Below are 17,492 nucleotides of genomic sequence, written 5' to 3' on the forward strand. Positions count from 1 at the left end.
GACTTCAAACCTCTCTTGAAGTGTCTTACCTTAGAAATGCAGGGAGGTTAATGTCTGAAGTGTTATTCTTTTTCCCCTGTCTGGTTTTCCCCTGCATCCCTACATCACCTGCCTCCCTCCCTGGGAGGCCCTGCAGCATCCCTGCCCCAGGGTGAGGGCAATTCCTATTTGAGCCCCTAAACCTTGATTTTTATTTATCACAAGGGAGAATAGTTTGCTTGCATCCTTTAGGCTTCCTGAAGATAGAATGGAGTCCTGTGCTGGGTTTTATACAAGGAATTTGATTTTGGAGAGAAAAACAAAAGCCCATATCCCCAGGAAGGTCAGTCACTGCTGATCCAGAGTTTTGGACATGGACTTTTGTGGCACCTGATGACAAGAGACACTTAGAACCATTTTTTCCCATCCTTTTGCATTGACCATTAATGGATGCACACGTTCCCGCCTGGGATTAATGGATGCACACGATCATTATCCTCTCTGTCTATTCCGACAGCAGCCTCATCAGTTGGAAGTCAGCTCTGCCATCATTAAGGAAATTTTAACAAAGACTGTTCTGTTGAAAGTGAACATCTTGATGAGGCTTAATTTATTTCACAGTTGTTGTTATCCTGTTGACCTAAGATGACAGCAGGAGACTTGGAGAGATGCCCAGTTTATTTAAGAAGCAAGAACAAAACTGTCTCTCCCTGCCTGGAGAAAGTGCTTAACAGCAGAAAGCACTCCTAGCTCCTAGTCCCAATGCTCTGCCTGGCAGCCCCTGCTCCTCAAAGCTCACTGTGGCTTTTCTGAGGGCCAATCCAGATTGTGTTGCTTTTGTCTGTTTTTAACAGTTCCAGCCTCTACTTTGCACATTCTTTCAGGAGTGTTTTCAGTGCTGTGAAAGCTGGGAAAGTGTGCTGTCATGCACCAGCATTACAATCTGGGTTTACTCCAGTTTGGGGGCAGAATCAGATGCCTGGATGCAGGTAGGGAAAGTGCCCAGTCCTGGTGTTTAACATTTGTGTGGTGGCACAGTCCCAGCTGCAGTGCCATCTCTGAGCCCCTGCCCACAGCTGTCTGGTGGAGCACACTCCTCACAGATCATGGTGTGCCTGGCATATGGGGTCTGTCATGGAGAATAGTTGCTGGAAAGCACAGAGCCAAACAAGGCACACAGTGCAAGGACAAGGGTCCAGGGTCACAGGATGCAGCAAGGACAAGTCCATCTGGATACAAAGAGAAAAATTACAATGAGAGGTGGTGTGATTTCTAGCCTTGGAGATTTTCAAAACTCACCTGGGCAAGGCATTGAGTACCCTCATCATATTTTGAAGCCAGTCATGCTTTGAATAGGGGGTTGGATTAGAGCCCTGAAAATTGTCTTCTAAGTGAAGTTACTTCATGAGAGAAGAGTTAAGGATGTGTGCTGTGCATTTCAGCTCAAATTCTGCATTTGTCATGGGAAATGATATGGACTTACCTTCTAACAGAAGCTCCTGTGAGAATTCTCCTGTGAGAATAAATACCTGCTTTTATAAAAGACTGAAGGGTCATTATCTTATTACCTTAAATAAAAGAAAGTGGATGGTCTTCCCAGCTTTATTGAGACTCGTCTACCCACAGCAACATGTACCATTTGTCAAGCTGTACAATTTGCACAGGAAAAGCTGATGTCAATCCAGCAGAACAAACACCTTCCATGTTTTTTGCCTAGAAGCAGCAGCTTGTAGACAAAATTGAGAGCTGGGAGGGTGATTTGAGATCAGCCACACTGAGGAGGCCTTTGGAAGCACAAGATGTGATGCTGCTGCAGTACTAGCATTACATCAATAACTTGTTCCCTGGTTTCTGTTTGATTCCATCTCATCCTCAGTCCTGCTGTGGTCATTTTTTGGATCTTCTATAATCCTCACTTGATTCATGCCTTCTTCCAATCTCAGAGATTTCATCTGAGTACATCTCTCAAAAATCAAGCTAAGACGAGAGGGAAGTCTGATGTCAAGAAGGCAGAGAAAACACTTTGGTGTGTAGCACACTGCCTTAGGGAACAGTGTTGACAGCTGAACTTGTGTTACCCCTCCCAGAAGCCTGTTCCATCCCTTCTATGCTCTGACAGCTAGAGATGTTTCCCTCATTTCCAGCACCAAGAACTTAATGTCACTTATATTGACTCCCTGTAGTTTCCTTAGGTCCTTGTGGAGCTCACTATCCAACAGCTACGAGTGAGGTTCAGCACATCGTGCAAGAACAAATACATTTGCATTACTAAGGGAACTATAGGAAGGTATGAGAAGTCCATAATTTGTGTAGTAAAAACCTGAACTCAGGAACTACTCTGCTGTGATTCTGTGCATCAGGTACCAGATCTTGCTTTAGTGTAGCTACACACGGCCAGGAAAACAGTGTGCCCCATAACAGCAGCTAAAGTCACATCAGTCCAACATGGCATTTCTTGAATGCAGTGCAGATTATAACTAATTCATGTTGCTGGTTTTGTCTCTAGACAGGCAACTTAATATGATACAAATTCATTACTGAAGACTAAAGCAAAGAGCTGTGTGTGTGGAGTAAAGTGCATGATCACTGGAATGGACAGCTTTAAAGCTTTGTTCATAAATGTAGGGTCATAAAGGTGGCTCTGTTGCATTAAAGCTGCTGTATAAATGTGAATGCTCCTGGATTTCATCTTCTATTGGTCTGATTTGAACATTTTCAGAGAGAAGTATTCAGGAGAGAAAGGCAGGAGAAAACTATATTCCCAATTTGGAAAGCTGTGACTTGTGTCAGGTCAGTACATTCTGTGCCAATTCTCCTGTATATTCCTGGTTTCTTGGCCTTTTCTTATGTCCTTATTTTTGTCCAATAATAAATCTTATTCAGTGATCAAAAAGCTGGATTAGTAAAACATGAAGGATGTCCAGAGGAATACACTGAATTCAGAAAAACTCTAATTTAGGAAGCTAGAAATGGACTTCCAGACCCTTCCTTAGCACAGAGCTGGCTGTAACCACAAGGATTATTTGCAAGAAGTCCTTGTGTGAATAGCAGAGGGATTAGAGGGAGGAACAGGGCAGAGCTAGGACTGTGACAGGAGATAATCTGTGTGAGCTGCCCCTTGGAGGGGCAAAACCCTGAGACTAATCCCCATCTGTGTAGTGTGGGTCATCCCTGCACCATTCACCTCCCAGTAAGTGAGTACTGTGGCCTTCTAGGCAGAAGGCTCATCAGCTCTCAGTGTGTCAGCACACAGGAGAGGTGTGCTAGGTGTGTGTATGTGAGAAGGGACACTTCATGAGAGGAAAGTCCTGCTTATCAAACCTGCTTTCCTTTTACGACAAGGTAACCCACCTAGTTGATCAAGGGAAGCCAGTTGATGTAATCTTTTTGGATTTCAGTAAAGCTTTCGATACTGTCTCTTATCATATCCTTCTGGACAAACTGTCCAGCACACAGCTGAATAAACACATCATGCAGTGGGTGAGACTCAGGGGAGACCTCATTGTAGTTGGGATCAGCTCGTACATCCCCCTACTCCCCAGTGGCACAGGGGCCATGGGCCATTAGAATAGGAGCTGGAGGCCACTCATTTCAAATGTGGCAATACTGATCATCTTCTGCTTACACAGTCCTCAGCTACACAGTTATGATCAAAGCACTTAGCAGTTGACATGAGTGACTGGTTTTGCTGAACACAGACCAGAAGCTCAGACATCCCTAAACCCCAAATCCTCTTCCTTTTATCTCCTCTCCTTTGTCAACGGGACATCATCTCATGCTGTTCCTCTGCTGCTGGTAAACAAAGGTGGGCTGCGGCTATGAGTCCTCCCCGTCTGTGCTGAAGGCTGGCACTAACCCGCACGTGGCAGAGCACTAGTGGGGTTTAAAGGCCTCTCAAGGTGCTCCTTGATGAGGAATCTGTCGCCTGCACTGCCCTGATCGAGAAGCGCCCGTCCCAATAGACAAACTGACCATCCCTCCCCCTGAGACACGAGGTGCAGGGGCCGTGACACCGCTGAGCAGTTTCCGCTGAGGCTCGACCGGGACACGCCTGCGTTTCCCATGACGGCGGGACAGCAGCGAACAAGGGGGTGGGATGGCTGCGGGATGGGGATGATGGGTCAGAGGCAGCCAGATCCGGCACGGGGGACGCGGGCTGTCCGAGCGGCTGACAAGCCGCCCCGACACTAGGAGGGGATCTCCAGACGCCTCCTCAAAGCAGCAAAAAAGAAAAAAAAAAAAAAAAAGAAAAAAGTGAACTATAAATAAACGCCCTCGCAGCCTCCCCGTCCCGCTGAGCTCCTCCTCGCGCCCCGCCGGCGGAGGGGAGGGGGAAGCCGCCCGGGACGCCCCCGCCCGCCTCCCCGGAAGGGGTCGAGGGGCGGCGAGGCGGCCCCGCTCCGCCCCGCTCGGCGCTTTCTGTCCGCTCTCCCGCGCCGTACGGCCCGGCCGCGCCGGCTCCATCCGCTCGCAACTTGGCGGTGCGGGGCGCGGGGGCACCGCCGCGGCGCTGCCCTCGCCGGGCGGGGCGAGGCCATGGCCGGCATCGGCATCGACCACTCCAAGCTGCCCGGAGTCAAGGAAGGTGCGGGTCACCCCGGGGGACATAGGGGCGCTAGACGGGACGGGGCTGTTTGGCGGACATCGGGGGGGGGGGGGGGGGAACTAAGGGAGAAATGCTTGGGTTTTGCATTTTTTTTTTTTTTATTATTATTTGGGTTTTTTCCCCCAATATTATTGTTTTACAATTTCCGAGCGCCGGGGCGGTGCCGAGGCGCCGGGTCAGCGGGAGGGGACGGGGGCGCTCCGGCCGCTGCGCGGGGCTCCCCGGGGCTTGCGGGAACGTCCCGGTGCCCCGTGCGGGATGTCCGGGGGTCCGTGCGGGTCGCGGGAGCGGAGGGAAGGCGGGGGGCCGCCGGGGGAGCAGCAGCGCTCGCTGGACTGAAAGCCTGGCCCCGCTACCGACTCTCCCTTCCCGGCGTGAGCGGCGGGGGGCGGGTTGGAAGCGCCGCTTCCCCCCGGGAGCAGGCGAGGAGCGGCGCTGGGGGAGGGCGCAGCCCTTTGTCTGCGCCGGGGCCGAGGCCGCCGCCGGCACCTCTGCCGCGCTGCCCCCGCCGCGCCCGGGCAGCCGGGATGGGGGCACCGGGCTGCGCTCCCGCGGGCGGTGAGACAGCCGGGAGACCCCGCGGGGGATGGACGTGCGGACATGTCCCTCGCACTTATGCCTCGGCCGCGTGTGGAGGTTCCGCTCGGGGCGTTGAAAAAATGGGAGCAGAACTGTGAATGTTCAACAATTTGAGGGGGACTGGTGATGTTGAGGTCCCGGTTAAAAATACTTAAGCCCAGTGGTTTTTATGAAGACTGCCCTGCATTGAGCTCTGGAGCTCCGCCCCGCCCTGCAGACCCCCCGTGCCTGCCGGAGCACAGGGCGGGGAGTGCCCCCCTCGCTTTCCAGGGGTCCCGCTGGCTTGGCCTGTGCTCAGAGCACGGATTCACCTTCCCTTGGGCCAGGCTGGCCTTGGCTTCCCTGTTAGCTGAGTGTCTGCCTCACACGTGTGCTTTTGAGCTCAATTAAACGTGCCCTGGAGCTGCTTTGAGTTTAAAAAGCTTTGCACGAGATAGTTTGTTCTTTCTGACAGTGATTTGTGATATAAACCAGTAGAAGCACTGTTATAATCAAGTTAGTTTAGATTTATGCTCTGGTAATAGAGAGCACTGTGTGCCTGCCTAAAACAACCAAAATTCCTTAAACTTTTTTCCCTTGCCATTGGTAATTTTTTTTGTTTTAAATTTTTTCAAATTTCAATTCTTACAAAATAGCAAGTGTGAATTTGATGATTCAGCTGGTCAAGAGTAGAAAACATGTCTGTGCAGGCAGCTGGGTGTTACTTTTGACCTCTTGTCATCCTTCAATGCTTCAGTCAGTGCTCCTGGAAAGAAACTTGAAGTTTTAGGGGTTAATGTTGTCCCTATTAAGTCATTTGCAAAGTTGTTATTGGTCATTTTAGTGTGGTCAAGATCTCATCTTAAGGGTCTGTCCACACATGGTTACTCAAGAAAATGAATCCAATTAACCTTTCCTGTGGGTTGATTAAAGTGAATTAAATCCCTGTGTAGATGCTCATATTCAGAATTTAGGTAGCCTTGATTTGGCTTTGTTCATTTCTGAAGTGAACTAAGTGGACCGCGCTAATGTCGCTTACATGCCGAATGGAAGTATATTTACAGGGTTGCTATATAACTCAACCAGTCCGTGGTAAATTTGTACCTATGGTATAGCGTGGATTAAGCTTCAAGAGTGTCCTGTTACAACGATTTGTTGTTACATGATAGCAATGGGATTAAAGTAGAATCCCAGAGCAGCTCCGGCGTGCAAAGTAGATGAGGTTTGAGCCATGTTCTGCAAAGTCTCAGGCATGTGTCGCGCAGTTCAATGGCATCAGTTGTTTTTATTTTGGAAGTGTTGAAACTGAGCTATGCTTTGGATTAGGTCTTTTCATGCTGTGTGTTAATGCCAACCAAGGAAAGAAATGCATCACCTTCCACACCTAGGGAAATATTTATTGCTCCTGATAGAGAAATCACTGTTGATCCTTCTGGAAAAACATTCCCTTTCTTCATTTGGGGTAAAGGTCGGCTTAGTCATTCATTAATAATGAAGAACATAGTTTCGGTTTGAGTACTTTGTTCTTCACCAGCTCTCCTTCAGGAGTGGAGGTATTGTGTCCAAGTTCTCTCTGTCTACAGGTAGCTGGGACTGCTGTGAGACAGGGTCATCCTCCTCTTCTGGAGTGGTCTCAATAAACTCCTCTAAAAAGTGCATTTCAGTGCAACGAGGGTGGTGAAAATCTGATAGCTGTAGCTAGGTGCTGCAGGAAGTCTTGCTTTGTGTGTTTACTTTCCTTTCTTATCTCTGAAAGCATTTATATCAGCTGGAGGCCTGATATAGATGGCATTTTGCAGGTGAAAACTGCTTCAGCTCCTTGAGTTTATTTTGTGGACAGGGGTTTATGGGTGCGAAATGCACTCTCAAAGCACACTTTTCCTACTATAAACTAGACCTTGCTGCTGCAGCCTGGAGTTACAGAACCATTTTTCCATGAGCGGTAAAGTAGATGTTCTGACCACTGTGGTCAGTAAACCTCTTGTAAGTTATTTGCTGAAGGTTTTGGTGTTAGTTGTAATCTGTGGCCTGAATTGCTCTGCCTGCGTTTTTGTTCACCTCCCAAATATCTGTGACATATTTGCTTTTCACAAAGTAACCTTTGCTGTTTGCTCTTTTGACCTGCCTCAGGAGATTGCTCATCTTTATGTGAGTAGATCTTTTTTACCAGAGGTCTTATTTGTGAGCCTTTTGGTGATAAAAAAAAATCCTAGAAACATTATTTTAATTACTTACTTCTAAAGCAAATACAATAAATTCTCTTGGACTCTGTTTGATCTCTGTCTCACATTTCTTGTGATCTGATGCATTACTAGCAGCTAAATTTGGGAAGGGCTACACCCTCTTCTTGGCTGCTTGTTGGAAATGGGCTCTTGGACCTGAGTGGCATTTGTGGCTGCGTGCAGGCAAGCAGAACTGCACGGGAGGCGTTTCTGAGGAGGTCTTTTGGAGTTGTGCAAACCTTGCCCACCTTTGGAGGATGTACCTGTTGTCCCGTCTGCTGTTGTTGCCTTTCCAAACGGCTGAAGAGTGTGGCAATGCCTTTGTGAAGGAGATACCTGTCTGCTAGGACTGAGGCTTAGACCTTGATCCATTGCAATCTCTGAGAGCCATCAGTTGTTAGCAGCAGCAGGAAAAACCCAGGGTTGGGCATCCTTGCCGGTGGCTCCTAATCTTTCTGCCAGTTTGAATTCTTTGTGAGGAGAGAAAAGGGAGAGGTGGAGGGGAGGACCCTGAACTCTGTCTGCCCCAGCAGTGTGAAGCTCTGGAAAATTTGCTCTGGAAATTTGCAGTGGCTAAAGTGTTTTTATTGAATTTTTTTTTGAGTAGTGCTATAAAGACATAAAAGGCAGTACATCTGTGCCAATCATTGGAACTGGCCCTGCCACGCTGCTGTCTGGAGCTCCAGCCTTGACAAAGGCTGATTGTGGCACCTGTGCTTGGAGAGACACGGTAACAATGCTCATACTGTGGTTTCTACTCTTTGTTTTAAGCATCTGATTTGACTTTTGGGAGCTCCTGAGCTGTACATTCAAATGCTGGTGGTTGTAGTCTGCTGCCCGAGAGGCCAGTTTCCCAAACGTGGTAGTAAAAGATACAGCTCTCACTGCAACCTTGGGGAAACAGGAAGGGCTGGAATATTTTGTGTCTTGGCAAGGCGTCCTCTGGGGCCGGCAGCCTGGCTGGCTGTCTTTTGCCATAGCATAAATTGAATAAAAGTTTACTGTTAATATCAGTCTCTCTTCTTCCCAACTACAGACCTTCCCGCTGACCTCTGCAGCTTAACATGACCTGTGCTGAGACTCCTGCAATAAAAACCTCCTGGCCGCTGACATTCCAAGTGACTGGGGAGGGGGATCAGCTCTCAAGTGCAATGTGGCAGGCTCTCATGGAACAGACTGAGCTTATTGGCTTACACTGGAGCCTTTGGTGCCTGTCTGTGCTCAGCAACACAGTGGACAAGAGAAACTTGGTGTCTGTCAAAGGTGGAAGGGGGTTCAGGAAGTGTTGATGGCTGGCACGGTGTCTGATGAGGAGGGATTCTGCTTAAGGGTTTTTCAGGGAATGGTTTTGAGGGATGAGCTGTCAGCTGTATTCATGTGAAGGAAGCATTGGCCTTTAACTGGATTAGTATAATCAGGGCAACAATTTTGAGAGCAGCTGAGGGTCAGCCAGGTCATTGTGAAGCCACCTGCCCCATGCCCTTTGGCTCCAGCTGGGATTTTGCCTTGCAGTATCATGATTTTCTGCTTTTGTGACTTCCTTGTAGAAGGGCTCTGAAAAATTCAGGCAAGCTGGATGGCTTGAGGGCAATGGGGAGGCGGAGAGTGATGGAATATAGATGCAGGTCACTGGTTCATGTCCACTCTTCTGGGGAGTAGGAGATCTGTTTTTCCAGCATGCATGAATCCAGTAGCTGAGGCTGTGGTGCTCATTTCACTTCTGGTTAAGGCTGGGTGGAAATTTTATTATGCATTCAGTGGTTCTGGGTCTGCAGTGCTTGGCATAGACGGGCAGGATTAGCATATTTCATGCTCCTGGCTCTGAAAGGCAACTGAGCAAGCAGGTCTGCCTCCTCCCATCCCTAAACCCTTAGCACTTGTCCTCTGCAAGCTTCTGTGGAGGTTGTACTGAGGCAAAAAGACTGCTCAAAAAGCAGTCTTTGGCAGAGCAAAGCTTCCAGACTCTTGATGCTTATTGCAAAGATGTTTCCTTAGCTCCTGACAAATTTTTAGACTGCGATAAGAGAAGGCACAGCCTGTTTTGCACCGATTCCTGGAGATATAGGGCTGTGATGGAGGGTTTTCTCTCATGTGTGATACTACTGAGGCATCATCCATCACCCACTGCTGGTCTCTGAGTAGTGATCCCAACTGAGCAGTGTGTTTGTGGTGACCGTGGGCCTCTGTTTAATCTTTAATTTCCTGTGGCCATGGAAAGCCAGAGAGTGTGTGCAAGGAGCAGGAGAGGCTGGTTGTGCTCACTTGGGCACAAGGAAACCCTGCTTGGAGAAACAATGGGATATGCCTTGGGGCTGTGTGAAACTTCTGCTTTGCTGAAATAAGCTTTCTTTTTCTTGCTCAGAGTCATCCAGTTCACACGAATGTGGTGATTTATAGGACAAAGCAACAAGTTCTCTGCCTGCTTCCTTGTCCCCCTTCCCAGAGTGTCCCCAGATGGCTGGCTTCCCACTTGCTTGCTGCTCTTCCTGCTTTGTGCTGGTTTGAAGGCTGAAGGACTGAGGAAGAAGGGTGGTCTTTTGGTAAAACTGCCTTAAACCTTGAGAAGCTTTAGGTCCATTTTCTGGCATGGCAGTCACTGCTGGCTGGTCCTTTTGTCGTTCTCCAGAAAGGTGATAAAGAAAATTGCCATTCTGCTGCTGGTGGATTGCACTGCATGGAGTGAAGGGCATATTTGCTGGACATTTCCACCGGGAAAACTGTTGTCTCCCTGGAGGCTCCTGTGTGTCAGGAACAGTCTCTGTTCACCTTACAGTGCTGGCTTTTCCATGGGACACATATAGGACTTCATGGAAGTCCCTTGACACTTCATTTATAGTTCCTTTTCAAAAAGCAGAAAATGGAGCCTTCCTGCTGTTTTCTTTCTCAATATTTAAAAAGATATCACACAGCTCGCTGAGTGTGTGCTGTGTGGCCGTGGCTGGGAGACACTTCCAGCAGAGCTGGAAAGAGAGCAGGAGAGTGCAGCACCATTCTATATGTATGAGATGCAAGGCAGGGCTATTGTGAACTTTGCCTTGAACGAAGGAGATCGGTTTAGGCCTGGGTGCTCATAAAATTTACCCTGTAACCCCAGGCACCCTGTGAGTTAAGCTTGCCAGAAGTGTTACTTTTCCTGGGGAGAAAGGTGTAGATGAAAGCCTGCACAGAGCCCACCGCAGCCCTTCTGCCCTTGTCCAAGGATTTTGTGTCACACTCCAGAAGCTCAACTGATGATTATTTTAATTGCTCACCATCCCACAGTGCCACTGCCACAATGCTCTATCAGCCAAATAAAAATAGTGAGATCCTTTTGTCTCAGGCCTAGGTTGGTAGGGGTTTTGTCCGTCTGCTTTTGACAGCTCTGCCCTGCGGTAAGTGCTCTTCAGGATAGAAAGTCAAAGTGGGTTTGTAAGTGAGTCACTCTTCTTCACTTCTCTTTTCAAAGGAGGTGTAACAAGCTGTGTGCAGCAAAACGGAGTTCCTGTCTGCATTTTCGTTCGCTCATTTCCGAGCCCTTTTGCTGAACCAGAACTTGGTGGCTGGAGGAATCAGCTCTAAGAGGAAATGTTATATGGGCTAAATACGAGCTGTTCAGAAGTGATTACAAAGGGAAAGATGGTTGTAAATGAGCAAATATCTGAAAGCACTGAGACACAGACCATAAGGACACTGGCAGGACTGACCTGAGAAGTAAAGGGACATAAAGGAGGAAAGAAGTTTGTGCAAACAGGGATATTTCCTGGCAGTGGGGGTTTTAATTTCTTTCAGCAGAAACCTCTCCGAAAGTTACGATATGTGTAGTACTGGCTCTTTACATCCAGATGGGACCAGAGGCTGGAGTGTGCCCTGGCTGGGAACATTCTTTGCCCCTCACCTGAGACATGTGTCAGGGTAGTGCTGGACTGGCTCGGGGCAGCCTTCCCTGGTGTGGATGAAAAGCTTCCCTATCTCTGCACAGCAGAAAGGCTTTGCACTGCAAAAGCACCTGAGCTTATCATATATGTCTGCTCCAGATATGGTAAACGTGACTTGTGGTGTCCTGGTGGAAAAAAGTGTCTTCTCCCTCTGTTCTGATGTTAGTGTTATTATTGGGGTGCCAGCTGGTGGGATGGGGAGGATTTATGCCCTAAATTCACCAGTGCCTCCTGGAGCCTTTGGTAGTGCTGCTGGGGGCTGGGGTGAAGTGTGGAGGACAGCAGGGAAAAGGCCTGAGAATTTTCCAAGCTGCCAGGGTGTGGGCTGTTTTTGTGGCTGGCAGAGAGCACTGCCGTTCGCAGGACTGTGCTCTCCTGCAGGCAATCTGGTTGGCGCCAGGTTTCCGAAGGAAGTCGGTGCTGGGAAGAGGCTGGGCTCTCCTGGCCTTATTTGCAGTGCTGGAAGGACTGCGTCCTTGGCTAGGGCTGCACAGCCCTCCCTGGATTCTGCACATCCCTGATACAAGGTGGAAAAAGCAGGTTTGTCTCCAGCTCAGTAGTACCTGGTTCTCCAGGCTGTGGGCATTGCCCACAGCATCAGCTCTGGCCGTGTAACAGGTGAACTTGTTTTGTCCTGATTTTAATTGGGTTTTTTATTATTATTTTTTTTCTTTTTTTAAGAAGCCGTGAATATGCAATATCACCTGAGGGTGATATAGTTCCCAAAGCAAAAAACTTTACTTTCACTGACCTGGGGCTCATTTTGTGCTCTTGGAGAGGAGAAAAGGCTGCCAGCCTGCTTCTTCCTCACATTTTGCAGTGCATGTGAGCTGTGGGCTCAGATGCCACAAAGCAGTTCGCATTGGGAGCTCTGCCTCCCTGTCCATCTAGCCTCAGATGCCAGGGACTTATTCTTGCCTCGTATTCCACTGTTTTAAATCTGTAGTTGCACTAATGGCAGTGTGCCAACACAAGGCTGTGACAGGAAAATGGACTTGTATTGTTAGTGCTGCAGCTTTACCTATTTGTGACTCTTTTGTACATGGATGTGGAACTCTGACTGATCTGGGGCCAGTTTTGGTACTTTGTGTTCCCCAGAGCTGACTAATAAACCTGGAGAACTTAAACACAGGAAGCAGTGGGAGAGAGGAGAGAGTTCCCATGAGGAGCTGGTGGAGCAAAGAATAGGGGTTTTGAAACAACGTAGAGCGTCCTCAGTTGATTGGGTAGAGGAAGGTTGTTCTCACAGAGTAGATTTGCAATGCTGACAGCAGCTGAACATGTGACAGACTGGAGTCCTTCCTTACATCCCAGCAGCCACCTTTCTAGGGAACAGAAAGCTGATTAGGAATCTCTGCAAGAATCGGAGCTGATTGCAAGATCAGTTCAGGTACCTTCAGCTTCCGATGTAGCAGCTGGCTGGGTTTCCAGCAAGGCTGGGAGGCTGCCCAGAGGCCCATCCTGCATGAGCTTTGCTTCTCTTGCTATCTCATCTGGATGAATAAAACCTGGCTTGTTCACTTGTGCACTGATACTGTGGTCTGTCCTTCCAGCTGCAGCTCTGGTTTAGCTACAAGCCTCAGAACAGTGTCAGGATTAGCTCTAGTCACCCAAAGGCTGAAAGTAAAGTGGTGTCTCTGGGGGAGTCTTTCTTCTGCTTGTTTTCTCCAGAGATTCTTGTTCCTCTGTACAAATGCAGGTTACTGTTGTGTAAAACCACACTGTGGGGTTTTGAGGGGAACTTGAACCTTTTTGGCCCTCTCTGTGTTGGTGTGAGGTTTCCATCAGTCAGCCTTTTGTAAGCAGTCACTAAACTGAGTCAGGGCATGAAGTTGTACCTGAGGGGCATTGAGAGCTCCTGTTCCGTATCCTGTCTCCCTTGTATTTTGCTATATTATCTTTTAGGATTAAGCTGGAAGAGAAGCCTGGGAGAGCTGACACTTTGCATTATCTTCGGTCCCATCTGCCTGCCTGCTTCTCTAGAGCTGCTGTGGTGTTATTCATCACAGCCTGAAACCAAGGGTTTAGAAGTGCTGGTGGAAGATCTGTGACCCAGGGTGCCATGTCTCCTGAAAGCCACCCTGAACCACAAAGTGGACCTGCCAGCTCTCTGCAGAGAAACTACTGAACTGAACAAGGAGTTTAGGTGTGCATTTATCAGAGAATGGAAGTTTTGCCTATCTGGGAAATTCAGTGTGTCATTCTAAGAGTTATGTAGTGTAAAAATGCCTAAAATGCTGAAACAAAAGCTGAATTAAACAGGTTGAAGCAAAATACAGTAATCATTGTTGGAGATGGGTGTGGGGTAAGGGAGTATATGTAGTGCACATCTTTTGAGATGGCAAGCTCCATACCTGAGCAGTTTTCTGAGTGGGTGGCTGTTTTGAGTTGTGCATGAAAGAAAACTATTTTTCTTCCCCCCCCTACACCAATTTAAAAATGAGTAGTGTTGGGCTTAAAGCTAAAACTGGCATGATGTCCTGTCATCCTACAAAAGAAACAAAAAGAAAACTTCCAGAAAAAGACAGTGTTGTACAATCCCTGGGGGACAGCTGAAGGCATGATTTACAGCTACAGTGGTGTTCATGGCGATGTCTGTGAGAGCCAGGGATTTTGACCTCTCTTGGTGAAGGCAACTCCTGCCCTGCTCTCCAGTGACATGCGTGGTAGTTTGCCTTTGGGCAAAGTGAGGATAAAACACAGCTGTTGGAGGCAAGTGTTGTTTGTTTTGCTGTGGTCTATGGTTGGGAGGCAGTGGTTAAAATTGACTTCTAGGAAAGCTTCTCCCTGTCTCTGTTGTTGGTTGATCATTTTGCACATGTGGTATTAGCTGAGTCAACTGAAGCTCTGTCAAATGCTGGAGAGAATGAACTTCACAAGCAAGTTTAGTTCTCGTTGATGATTAACTTCTTCCATACACAGACCCAGTTCATCTTGGATGTTGAGTGAAGTGTTTGACTGCCTGAGGTATGCTATTTGGCTGTGGTGTCAAACTAGCCAAACCATCCCTGACAAGTATATCTACCTTGAGGTTTTTGTACCTGGCCATCTAGGTATTACTGGTGGGTCCACAGTGCAGTGGCTGAGCTCACTGGTGATCTTTTGGGTGTAGGTACAGGTTGATGGACACTGGGACACTCAAGAAATTTCTACAGAGATGAGTGTTCTGAGCTTGGCAGGTAATGACATGCAGACATTAACATATATTTTCTTACCTATCTGCTCTTTGCTTTAAAGTGGCAAAGTACTGTACGTGTTGGGCCCCTGGAATAGAAAGCAGCAACTGTAGGAGGAATGTTGGCTATAGGAGGAATGTTGGCTATAGGACTTAGCGGTATTGGAAAGTTCTTGTGACTCAAAGTACTCTGTATCTGGGAACACAAAAAGACATGGCTGAAAAGGACAAATTTTCAAAGCATGGGTGCTAGTACTCCTTAAGGCTCAATGCCATTTTCAGGTATGTCTGTATGTCCAAGCTTGAACAAAGTCTTGGGGCAGAGTGGCTGGAAACCCACCCAGCAGAAAAGGACCTGGGGGGTGCTGGTTGGCAGCTAGCTAAATATGAGCCAGTGGGTGCCCAGGTGGCCAAGAAGGCAAATGATATCCTGGCTTGTATCATTAGTAGTGTGGTCAGTGGGACCAGGGCAGTGACTGTCCCTCTGTACTCGTCACTGGTGAGGCCGTACCTCGAGTGCTGTGTTCAACTTTGGACCCCTCACTACAAGAAGGACAATTGAGGTGCTGGAGTGTCCAGAGAAGTGCAGCAAAGCTGGTGAAGGATCTGGAGCACAAGTTTTATGAGGAGCAGCTGGGGGAGGTGGGTGTGTTTAACCTGGAGAAGAGGAGGCTTGTGGGGAACTTTATTGCTCTCTACAACTACTTGAAAAGAGGTTGTAGCCAGGTGGGCGTCAATCTTCTCCCAGGTAACCAGCAGTAGGACAAGAGGGCATGGTCTTAAACTATGCCAGGGAAGGTTTAGGTTGGATATTAGGAAGAAATTTTTTACAGAGAGAGTAATCAGGCATTGGAATGGGCTGCCCAGGGAGGTGGTGGATTCACTGTCCCTGGAGGTTTTTAAAATTAGACTGGATGTGGCGCTTAGTACCATGGTCTAGTAACCACGGCAGTGTTGGATCAAGGGTTGGACTTGATGATCTTGGAGATCTTTTTCAACCTGATTGATTCTACGATTCTATGATTGTGTTTTAAGCTTTGAGAATAAGAAGAGTTGCTCTTATTTGGAAACATTGCAGATGAAAGTAGGTAGGGTGGAATTATCCAGTGATGAAAAGCATGTCAGCCTTCTCTGTAAAAGTGGAATGATAAATTCTATCAAATTTTGTGGCTGGAACATGCTCTAGAATAATCTTTTGAGATGCCTTGTGGTATTTTTTCACTATCTTGAGTATTTCCACCTTCCTGTTATACTGTGCAATCACATCACCTTCTGTTTTGAGGTGTCCAGCAGATGCTCTCTGTTTGAGGACTGCTCTGTGGTACAGTGTGCAGAAGTGAGAATGCCAAATTAGCAGCCTCAGAGAAGGCATTTTGTGTATGCTGATGATTTCTGTTTCAAGGCAGGTTAACAAAAAGAATCAAATTCTGAGGATTTGTTTCCAAAATGCAGAGTCTTCCTTTTTGAAGCACCGTTGGGCAGGTGAGAGCTTATTGTTGGAGAGGAGTGTAGACAGAGCACAAAAATCTCATGACCTTGACCTCAAAGCATTTAGCTTAGAGCAGAGAGGATAACCTCCTTCCCAAATCCCAAGCTGTTCTTAGCTTCCAGGCCAAGACTGCTAGTAAAAAAAAAAAGATGGTTTGGTGATTTATTTTTTTTTTCTTTTGCGTGTTTACACATTTAAGAATTAGGCCAAGACCCCTCAGTTTGGTTCCCTATGGGGTCATCCAGTCTCCTTGTGCTGCCTCATAGCTCCCAGCTATGTGTGATGCTCTGGTGCTGTGGCTGAGAAGCAGAAATTGTTCCCTTTCTCAGGCTGCCCAGACCTGCCCTCTGTCTGGGACCCACCTTCTCCCTGCATGAGTTTTCTGATGTTCTTGGTGCTGATGGGGCCTGGTGAATAAGGTCCTAGGAATGTCGTCTGTGTAACTGCAGCAGAGGAGACGTGTCCTGGCCAGCCTCTGTCAGCACCCATGTGTGGTAGCAGAGTGTCTCCTGGTGCAATGGGAGAGGTAGGGCAGAAATGGGAAACACTGGGGTCAGGCCGTGTATCTCACAGAGCAGCTTTGCTGATTCTGGGAAGGAAATGTCCCAGTTGTGTGTTTTATCTGGAACCTTCCTTCAGGGTAGCCCCTCACCTCCACCTGGGTGGCTGCTTGGTCCCATTGGCTTCATTTCAAGGAAACAGTCTGCAGATTTTGGAGGCTACCTGGCTTGGAGTGGCCTGGCCAGTCCCTGCTGGTAAGTCTCTAGGAGGTCCCAGCTTGCCTTCTTGCAGGAATCTTCATAACTCAGCATCCTCCTGAGACTGCCGGCTTGTAAAAGGCTGCATTTGCTGCTTGCCACATACTTTATCAGCTCTGTAGGCCCTAAAAAGTGATTTTTAGTAATGAAACTTTTTTTCCTGTTACTTTTGTCTTTTCTCTCCCTCCTGACCTTCAGATCAGGATTCAAAACATGCAGATGCTCTAAACTAAGCATGACTCACACCTTCTAGTTTATTTTGTGAATTATCTAGCACACGATGCTGACAGAAAAATGTTGGGAGTGGAGGGGGTGGGGAGCAAGAGGTGGTTTTTAAGACCCAAAAGGAAATGCTTGGAACATGCATCTGTGGTCCCTGGGTCATTGAACTGGCTGATGTCCCAGAGCATGTTTTATGGGCCACGTGAACCAAGGGGGGGCCCTTGGGCCTTGTAGTGGATGTCAAAACATGGTCTAAGACTTCAGGCAGAAGTGAGGGGGATGTTTTGCTGTGAGCCTTACTTGAGAAGGCAGTGGGGTTTAACCTCTTGTCAAGACACTGCATGTTCCACACCACCCATTCCTGGGTGTTACCTACCTCTTTGTCACACACTTGAATATCACTAACAACATGTAAGGCTGCCTTTGCTCCTCTGTTGTGGTTACCTTACTCTGTTTGAAGCAGTTTGGTGTTTGAAATGCTGAGGTATGGAGCTGAGGTAATGCTGGAGAAAGCTAGTGAGGCAGGTGGCAGAATATAAAAAGGACAAGGTTATTTAATGTAATTTTGC

At 47.9% G+C, this 17,492-nt stretch overlaps 1 protein-coding gene across 2 annotated transcripts in view; it reads left to right on the top strand.

Annotated features, from left to right (window-relative positions):
* Nucleotides 1–4,341: 4,341 nt before the first annotated feature.
* CCDC50 (coiled-coil domain containing 50) overlaps nucleotides 4,342–17,492 on the top strand; it is a 42,291-nt gene continuing 29,140 nt past the window's right edge. The window contains exon 1 of one of the 2 annotated variants that reach the window (XM_064666229.1): nucleotides 4,342–4,564. In XM_064666229.1, the coding sequence (XP_064522299.1) occupies nucleotides 4,516–4,564 (49 nt within the window). In that variant the 5' untranslated portion in view covers nucleotides 4,342–4,515. The remainder of the gene's footprint in view (nucleotides 4,565–17,492) is intronic. The other variant, XM_064666230.1, reaches the window with a different exon arrangement.

The sequence above is a fragment of the Pseudopipra pipra genome, chromosome 10 (assembly GCF_036250125.1).
Source record: "Pseudopipra pipra isolate bDixPip1 chromosome 10, bDixPip1.hap1, whole genome shotgun sequence".
Taxonomy (NCBI): domain Eukaryota; kingdom Metazoa; phylum Chordata; class Aves; order Passeriformes; family Pipridae; genus Pseudopipra; species Pseudopipra pipra.